At 43.4% G+C, this 9,596-nt stretch overlaps 1 protein-coding gene across 1 annotated transcript; it reads right to left on the reverse strand.

Annotated features, from left to right (window-relative positions):
- Window positions 1-1,233: 1,233 nt before the first annotated feature.
- Window positions 1,234-4,583, reverse strand: fgf8b (fibroblast growth factor 8b). The gene is made up of 5 exons (XM_076145627.1): window positions 4,525-4,583; window positions 4,388-4,424; window positions 3,654-3,834; window positions 1,685-1,791; window positions 1,234-1,524 (listed from the first exon to the last, which is right to left on the reverse strand). Exons 1-5 carry the CDS (start codon window positions 4,581-4,583, stop codon window positions 1,234-1,236), a joined length of 675 nt encoding a protein of 224 aa, XP_076001742.1.
- Window positions 4,584-9,596: the final 5,013 nt, after the last annotated feature.

The raw sequence follows: 9,596 nt of genomic DNA on the forward strand, positions 1-9,596 counted from the left end.
AGCCGGGTCCTTGTGTTCGGGGGTCTTCTTCCTCCCCTGTCGTTTGGCCTCTGATGGTCATGCTCAACTGCTTCTGGGAAGAGAGTTTCTTTTCTGCCTCCCTTTCATTGCCGAATGCCTCTTCCCAGCCATTCCCCCTCTTTCAGTCGATGCCACATTTTGCCACACAGACCCTGATGCTTTTGCTGCAGCCCCTCAGCTCCCTCTCTCAGCAACCCCCCGCTCCCCCCTCTCCAGCCCGTCACCCCTCCCTGTGTGACTGGCTTCTTTTTGATAACTGACCCCTCCTCGTGTTATTATTCGAACCCACTATTGTATAACATGCCCTTTTATATGAGGTTTCACAAAGAGCCCATTTGATCAGAGGGTTACGGTGCGCGATCGTGAGAAATGCAACTACATGGTGGTAACCTTTGTTTAGTCCAAAATGGTGGGCTGACCTCATCGCTTTTAATGCATAGCTCAGGCCATTCAGGCCCGAGTCTCACTTGCTGAGCACATTGAATTCAGAAGCCTGTCACAGATATTGCCCCTCAGTTATCTGGGTCTCCAGCTTGAAGAGGAAGAAGAAGAGAAAAACAACAGTTTTTTGGGGGGCACCAACAATGTCTGCTGGCTTTCCATCCCACAAACCACCACACAAGAGAAAAGCCAAGCGGCTTGTGGACTGATTCTTTAGTGGTTTTAATATACACTCTACAATAAATATTTCCATCATTTGAAGTAATTTACATTTTTACAGTAAAAATATATTCATATATGTAGAAAAACAGGTTAACATTCTCCAAAATGACCTAAAGGCAAGCTAGAGACGTAGATGCTGCAAACACTGGGTGATCCACAGATAGCTGCCGTGCCTATACCTTCACTGCATTCACTCCTCTCTCAAACATGCTTTCTTTTCTGGGCTGGCTCATTTCTAACCCAAAGTTTCACACACACACACACACACACACACACGCGTGTACATTTTTTTTCACCTCTGCTCCCAGATTTAATGAGAAAAAAAATCCTAAAGACTTCTGCCTGAATTGGAAATAACTAGGAGATTAGATAGTTTACATACAATCCAGTACAAAGCATTACATAGTGAATCCACACAACGGAGCAGGGATGTAGCCGTGGGCACTCCATGGTAAAAAAAAAGTACATTATTTTTTAGGAGCGCTTCTTCTCTCCTGTAGTGGTTCTTCCATGTTAGTTTGTCCCGCTCGTGGCTTGTGGCTTCAGTTCTCAACGCCCCCCCGAGCGTTGGTGATGGGAATGTTTAGTCCTCTTGCTGTAAGGGTGGACGGGGACAGGGAGAGCGTCAAACGGTCTTCTCTCGCTCAGTAAGTGGCCCCTGGGTAGACGCTTCATGAAGTGGGCCTCCCTCTGGTGCTGCTTGGTCTTGGAGGCCTTTCTCGGACGGCCCTTGCGCGTGAAAGCCATGTACCAGCCCTCGTACTTTGCGTTTTGGAGTGCTGTGTAGTTGTTTTCCAGAACGATCTCGGTGAAGATGCAGTCTTTGCCTCGTCCTTTCCTCTGGGGAGGAAAAAGGACGGAGGAGTTAGTTGAAACAATCCAGAAAGCTGTGATAATCTCCTCATTTCCACACAGTTCATTACAAAGTGAAACATTAAGAGCAGATAGTTGTAGTAATAATAATAAGCTGTAGTTCTTGACTATATGAATTCCACATTACCTTGCCGATCAGCTTTCCCCTCTTGTTCATACAGATGTAGTATCCTGTCTTCACCCCTTTAATGCGAACTCGACTTCCAAAAGAATCTGTCTCCACCTCCAGGTTAGCTGCACGGAGAAACAAAACGCAACAAATCAAATAACACAGCCCTAGAATCCAGACTCACGTACTGCAGTACACATTTGAAGTACTGCAGTACGTGAGCTTGCACACTACTGTGCTTGAGTATCCTTATTTGTGTTGGGGTATATTTTCATGTCGCTGTTAATTTGAAGAAGGAATTCTTTTACTTTTCACTCGACTGAGATTTGTTTTCTCTGCAGATTCAGATGCGACACAACAGACGTTCATAATGTATTGCATATATACAATACATCAATACTTAAAAAAACATCAGTATTTCTTCTCTGCTTCCCTTCTTTTCTGTCTTTTCTTTTATCTCCCTGTTTCTTTCCTTCCGTCTTTATCTCTCCCGTTTGTTTTCTTTCTTTCCTTTCCTTCTTCACATGATCTGAAAGCATTTAAATCCCCCCCACATAATGTAAATTCAAGGATTTGATGTGACAGCAAAAACTCTTTCTCATCATGTGCACTTTGCCTTTTCATACTTGAGTATATTTTTTTTATTGCCAACACTTAAAATTTAGTATTTTTCCATGTGATTTTTCTAGTTTAGCAAATGACTTCAGCATTCCACCGCTGCTGGGACGGTGCACAGCTTGTAATGTCACAGCACACATTTCTGCATCTCTTTGAAGTAGAATCATTTTGTGTGTGTACAGTAGCAGCACCAGCACACTGTGAGAAAGTCATAAACTGGGATTACATCATGTCATCATCAAGAACCATTAAGTTATTACGTGAGCGATCATAACCACAGACCAAGAATCACCAAGATGAAAGATTCCCTCCCTCCTTTATTCCCCTCTTAACCCCCATTATGACTCAGCAATGAACTTCTCACAAAGCTCTGAAGTAGAATGAAATGATAGTGATTCTGCACAGGACGAATGGTGTCCAACCACTTGCAAACGTCGTGCTTGCGATGCAGTGGAGAGGATAAAGGAGAGGGAGAACACTGCGGTCAGGGACACAGCCACAAGAGCAGAGCAGCGGTCAGATTTGGGCCGGTTACAAGAGTGACACCCACTTTAGATGTGTGCTGTGTGTGTGCGAGTATGCGTAGACGAATTGAAAACACAAAAGAGAGAAAGAGCGAGCAGAGGTAAAGGTATGAAGTGAAGACTTCAACGCTGCTTATAAATTGAGTCATACATTGAGTTGTAAAGCAGTGAAAATTCCTCGTAAAACAAAAAAGGACGGAGGCACGACGGTGGAAAGATGGCGAGTCACACCAGAATGCTTTTGGGTGACAAGAATTTGCTCCCTTTATGTTTAAGACGTTGAAGTTTTCCCTAGCAGTGTGTAAGTGGAAACGCCCTTGGTGGACTCCATTCTAACAGGTGTCAGGCCCTCGCACACTAAAGAGACTGAAGACATCACTTCTCCCCATAAGGCCGTAAAACATGGCAACACTACAACATGCAGCCAAATAAAAACATTCATTATTATTATTATTATTGTCTTTTGCTGCTTTTCAACACCGTCCCACAAATTGAATTTAAACAATTATAAATATATCTTTTTTTGATTGTTTTTTTACAATCCCCTCAGAAATTACATGGCTTTGACTAATCCTTCAAAATAAAAGTCGCTTCATCATTTCAGAGTCAAAAGTGGATTTCGTTTAAAAGTGTGAGGATGGCTTGTTATTGATGATTAATGATTTTAGAGCTTGTTATTAACGGCATGAAATGATTAAACTACAAGAGCACAGGCGCGTCTTCCGTGATATTCTGCGTAATTTTGATTGTAACTTCCTGACGCTTCAACTCCGTAGCGTGTGAGTGGAGATAATAACTTTAAATGTAATTATTTATTTTTTGTAAGGTTATAGTTAGTGACTCACCGTGCACTGCTCCGTCGTCTCCGTTGGCGTTGACCCTCTTGTTGCCCAGGACCTGGACGTGCTTGCCGCTGGTCCGGCTGTAGAGCTGGTAGGTTCTGGTCAACCTGCGGCTCATGCGGTCCGACAGCCGGCTCTGCTCCGTGACATGGTGCTTGAAGTTGGGAGGAGACTGCACGGAGTTCTGCCAGGAGGGGAACCAGAGAAGAAAACGCGTGATTTGGGGTGGAAATGTGTTAACTTTAATAAGTATGGCAGTCAAACTAGCCCGGATGTTTAATAGATCAGATATGTTTCTTCATTAATGCGGGATTCTGTGCTTTATTTATCGAGTGTGTGTTTGGGGAGATGCTTCCTTCCCTCACATCTTCTTTTTTCTTTCTCTCTCTCTCCCTCTTTTTTTTTTTTTTTTTTTTTTACCACCGATGATCTTTCACCTCTCTGTCTCTCCGGACTATTTCCTTTGGACTTTTTTCATTTCAGCTCCACTCCATCCACATGTGTTATAACTATTACTTTAAGCCGGGGCCTTACCTCTTTTCAAGATGTTTGAATTGTTGCCAATCGCCAAAGCACTCATAGTAAAATGTTTTCATTGTTATTGCACCCTGTTGCAGATGGAGACGCGGCGCACTAAGCCGCTAAGCGTGTATAGACTTTAGAGCTGTTACAGGTTACAGTTTTTTACAAAGTTGATTAAGGAATCGTGAAATATTAATGTGAAAATGTGACTTTACCTGTGCGTAAAAGCAAAGCGCCGTGAATTGAAGTAACCTGAGGCGAGGGGGGAGAAAAGAAAAGAATACATTTTAAAAGGTCTGTGTTTAATACAAATGTAATCTGTGATCGTGACACATGCAGCGTCTTTACTTACAGATAACCTAACCTCGATGTTCTCAGCCTCATCTTGTAATAAGTCAAATATTGCTTCATGAATACTCCGCTGATCCAGTGCTGGAACCTGTCGGAAATAAAAGCTCCTCCTGGTGGGAATCTTAGCTCACTTTATCTCCCCCTTGTTACACATGGAACGCGATCGTGGCAGCGATTGAGAGATCCAGAGCTGTCAGGGTCCGAGCGCAGGTAGAGGATCCACACACACACACACACACACGCACACGTCCGGAAGATTTAAAGACGCCGCGGAGCCAATCCAAACACAGTCCGGAGGAAGTATTGCGCTCATCAAACGTCGCTGTCCATCAAATCCCCCTCAGGTCAGTCGCTCTCTCAGCAGCGGAGGTCTTTATTAAGCGCAAATAAATCCAGTTTGGAGTTGTTGCGGTGGCGGCTGGTTTGGTTTTTACGCACGCGTCTTTACGCTTCAGCGGCGGAGAGACGCGCCCGGAACATTTAGGAAACATGAATGATGAGAGTAGAACATCGCTCAGTGACATCTATCAGTGCCAACGCGGATTCATGAGCGCTTCCGTGTGTGTGTATGTGTGTGTGTGCCTGTGTGTGTGTGTGAGAGAGAGAGAGAGAAGGAGAGAGAGAGATGTGCCCGGGCAGATCTGCAACCTTCCTCCCACACGTGTGAGCCTCTGCTGGTTGCCTCCTCTCCTCTCCAGCATCCGTCTCCCTCAACATTTAAATACTTTAACTTGCGGGAAAGTCAATATCCTCGGCGAGAGCAGGCGGAGCGATCAGGCTGGAGCCAGTTTGAAACTTAATACTTCACAGTTTGCCTATACACTTATTTTAGAAATAGAAATCCATTTACACTGCAGTCTATTAAGAAGATGTGCTGGAGGAATGAAATGATCACATTTGGACAGGAAATTACACCCAATTACTTGCAATATCTTCCAAATTTTATTTTTAAATTCTCCCCATGAATGCTGTTACATTTCTATATCCTCATGTATGTAAAATCACAGTGCGTTTGGTTTTATAAGCAGAAATGTCCACATGGAAAAATTCCCTGGCATGTACTTAAGAAAATCTACAGTTACATTAACTTATTCCCTTCCTGCGGGTTAGAGGTTGTTTGGTGGTCCCATAGGACAGACCTTGATGTACTTTTTCATCCTACATATGTAAGTAATATGTATTCCATGTGAACACATGACACAGAATGGTTTTCACATAACATCTAAGCCATTTGCCTCGGATACAAATGGTCTCTCACTCACAATCATTCTTCCATTACCTTTCACAATATTGGTTTGATTTTTACAGAAGTGTGTCCAGGGTCTTTCCTGTTGGTTTCACAGCAAGGTTTCATTCCATGGATTATGCTATGTTATTTTTCCTCTGTGACAACAAAGGAGCAGTGTTTCTTTACAGGGAACTGAACTGTCACACACTTAACAGGGAAGAAAGGGAACGGTGCAGAGGATGGATGTCACGTTTTCAGCTCTGCCTGGCCAACAAAACCTGTGATCCACTTTCAGTACGGAGTGTGAGGAAAGATGCTTTGAATAAAATGGGGATTAGGACGTGTGTCAGTTTTATTTTACACATAATGAGGCTGTAGCTCTACACACACACACACCACATGGATTTGTTGAACTGTCGCATACTAACAACTGATTTTAGGGCCTCTGACATAGTTTGCTTAAAGTGAATAAGTGGAGATGAACCCATGTTACATCATCTCCCACATACCTTCACTACTCATATACTGTGAGTGAGAAAGCAGTGTGATCCTCTCTCTACCTGTGAGGTTTGATACATGCAGGCTCATATTCTCTGTGTGAACACATGGGGACATTTTGCAGCCTTCACAATGAGCAGCTGTACACGTATAAAAAAGTATAATTATGTGGGTTTAGTCAGTGGCTTAGCTGTAAATCAGTCATTTGGGCCGATGTGAGGGATTTAGAGGGTGAAAATGTACCTGCCTTATTAGTTCCAGTGGGACATTGTAACAAGTGATTTTGCCACCTGGAACAATTCAGCACTATGCTCGGGAATATCTGGACACCTATGAAGCCACGGCTTGACCCACACATATTGGGTGTCACTCCAATAAAGAGATATTTATCAAACATACTTGCTTGACCATATGAGCCCATAGTTATTTTGGGTTAAGTTATTTTCTCTTACTTGAGTCCTCCTCTATTCAAAGCAAAGAATACTGCACCTTGACAATTTATAACAACACTTCCTATTTGATATCATATAAATAATTGTAGGCATTTCTTATTTCAGAGGAGTAAAAGTTTGAAAAGGAATGAAGGATCATAAGCAGAACCTATAACTTTATCACATGTTTCTCACAAAACTAAGGAATTTAATAGGAAAGTGTGATTCTGACATGAAAACCTGCATCAGTGTTTCCTTCATCAGCCACATTAAAGTCTTATAAGTGTAAAATTCCTCTCACAAATGTTTATAGTGCTTTGGAAAAACACAACTTGTAGATCTTGTCCAGTGCAGCAGCGTCATCTCTTTGACTTCAGCCCTCACAACAATCTGTAACAGCTACTTACACTTCAGACACAATTTCCTCTCTAAGGGCAACATTGAATGAAATGACATTTGGTGAAGGTGACCTGTCAGACAGGTTTGGCTAAAGCTCTCCAGACTGTACTTGAAAGCTTCCTCGGTTCCTCTGAAACTCCATCAAAAGCTGTCATTTTTTTATTCCACCTAGCTGCCTGTTGCCTCGCTCCTCAAAAGCCCCTGAGCGACCTGCTTTTCTGGCCTCTTAATGAGCGCGAGAAGAGTCTGAAGAGTTGACGTTGCTCCAAATGTTACTACAGGTCGCAGCTCCTTTGCCTTTTTCCCTTTCTCTGGTTGCTGCTTTTCTCATTTAGACCGTAACATAAGTTGTACGAAGTCCCCGGTATCAGTGAGCGAGGTACAAAGACAGCAATCACTAGAGGTTGTGAAGAGAGAAAAAAAAAATCGGAGAGACAAACTCTTTGGCAAAGATGAACACCGGTTATTCTTAGAAGAGGAGTGACTGAATGTCTGAAAAGGCCCCAGAGCAGACTTACCATCCAGCAAGAGAGGTATTATTCCCTCTAAGCTAATGCGAGACATAAAAACACTCACACACTCGCCCAAAGCAGAGCCAATGGAAAGGTAGACACCATAGAGGAAGAGAAAAAACAGAACCAGAGAGAAAGACAGACAGAGAGAGAGAGAGAGACAGAGAGAGAGAGAGAGAGAGAGAGAGAGGGGGGGGGGGGGGGGGGGACTCTGAGGGTGTTAAAGGGGAGAGAGAGAATGTTTTTGGGGGGATTCTTGGTGTCATCTGCAAAGCTGCGTCGCTCTCCGCCCGAAAAAACGCAGCGGCTTTTCTGGAAACGCAGAGTGAAGAAAAATCTTTCAGCCACCTGGAGATGTGTTGTAATTATGGGCTGTAGCTTTGTTGTGACATCGCCGACCACATAATGCGACGAGAGTGTCCTGGCTCGCAACTGCAATATCACTGAAAGTTACAATTTGTTCCTGGTGCGGCTGTAAGATAACACGGGTGAGACATAAGCAGGCGTAAAGCAAATGAAATTGAAGGAGCTTTTGTCAAAATTTTGATGATTTTTGTGGAATTTATGCATTAGTTGATAGAGACCGGTGGAGTGATAGACTAGAAAAGGCAGGAAATGTTCCACCAAAGCATATATTGGGTTGTTTATTGGCTTATTCATGTGAAAACTGTCTCTTGTTTAGTCAGAAATGACTCTTCTTTTGACTCAGGCTCGTAGACATGCAGCCATATTAACATTTTTCAGGTTTGAACCAACTGGAAAATTCTTCTATACACCCTGTTAGAAGGGTCAAGAGGGGAACAGGTCACCGTGTCCAGTTCACCTCATGTGTAGGAGGAGTGAAGCCACCCGGGATCTGATTGATTTTCAGTTACATAATGTTACTTGGAGCATACTCGCATTATGGTGTTGACATGACTTATCAAAGCGGTGTTGTTGTGTTGTGAATCATTACGTAATTTAACAGTGCACAGTTATAGGTGAGAAATGGTGTAGAACAGAACCTAAGTAACTTTAGGCCTATTATCAGCTTGTGATGTGGCCTAATTCACACAAATACGTTTTCGAGAGAGAGAGAGGGAGAGACAGAGAGAGAGGGAGAGGGAGAGAGAGGGAGAGGGAGAGAGAGAGAGAGAGAGAGAGAGAGAAAGAGAGTCATCGTCATAGTTCCACGGTTACAAGTGTGTGTGTGTGTGTGTGTGTGTGTGGGTGTGGGAGTGTGTGTGTGTGTGTGTGTGTGTGTGTGTGTGGGTGTGTGGGTGTGTGTGTGTGTGTGCGTGTGTGTGTGTGTGTGTGTGTGCGGCTGGGTGTGTTGGTGTGTGTGTGGGTGTGTGCGGTTGTGTCACAAATCCAGTGGCTGAGAAAATTTGGAAAATTAAGTGCAAGTTCTCACCGCTGAATAAGGGTGAACGCTGCCACAGCCAAAGCACTTATTCATGTTTGAGTGGCTGAATGAGTTTCTAACTGGCTGAAACGACTGTCTGGGAATGACCCCAGTGTGTAGAAGTGATTAAGGGCACCCAATTTCACCATCATCCAAATGTGTTTGCATAATGACCCTGAGTGATTTTCTGAGTGATATTAAAGCTGCAGCGACTCTCTGCTAAAGCTTTTAGGGACACTTGCTTCCAGAACAGGAGTGTAGCGGTTTGGTCTCTCTAACTAACTACCCTGACAACACTACGTAGTATTACTTATTTAGAGATTACAAAGAGAAATGAATCTGCTCTCTTCATTGAATAAAAGTACATGTAAGCCGATTAACATATACCTTAAATACAGAAGTGTTTAGTGCGGCTGTCAGGTGAAATCCTTGTATCTCCAGTTTCAAGGGTTTTAATGTTCTGTTTTCAGATCAAGTTGAGAAAGGAGAGAAGGAATGAAAGGAAAAAGAAGGAGCGGGGGGAAGAAGAGGAATGATGGGATGAATCATGTTTATGAGCCTCGGTGAAGTACGCGGAGCTTATAGTGATGTTTGTATGATGAGGCAACACCACCACAGCAG

This window comes from Genypterus blacodes, unplaced genomic scaffold, assembly GCF_046128005.1.
Source record: "Genypterus blacodes isolate CSIRO-AG114 ecotype Tasmania unplaced genomic scaffold, CSIRO-AGI_Gbla_v1 ptg000030l_1, whole genome shotgun sequence".
In the NCBI taxonomy this organism is placed as follows: Eukaryota; Metazoa; Chordata; class Actinopteri; order Ophidiiformes; family Ophidiidae; genus Genypterus; species Genypterus blacodes.

Excerpts from the sequence above, each read along its gene's own strand:
- fgf8b (XM_076145627.1), bottom strand. The coding sequence starts at position 4,583 with ATGAAGCAATATTTGACTTATTACAAGATGAGGCTGAGAACATCGAGG. Across the intron at positions 1,792-3,653 it reads AGACGACGGAGCAGTGCACG|CTAACCTGGAGGTGGAGACA; the intron begins GTGAGTCACTAA and ends TTCTCCGTGCAG. Across the intron at positions 1,525-1,684 it reads GGGGAAAGCTGATCGGCAAG|AGGAAAGGACGAGGCAAAGA; the intron begins GTAATGTGGAAT and ends TTTCCTCCCCAG.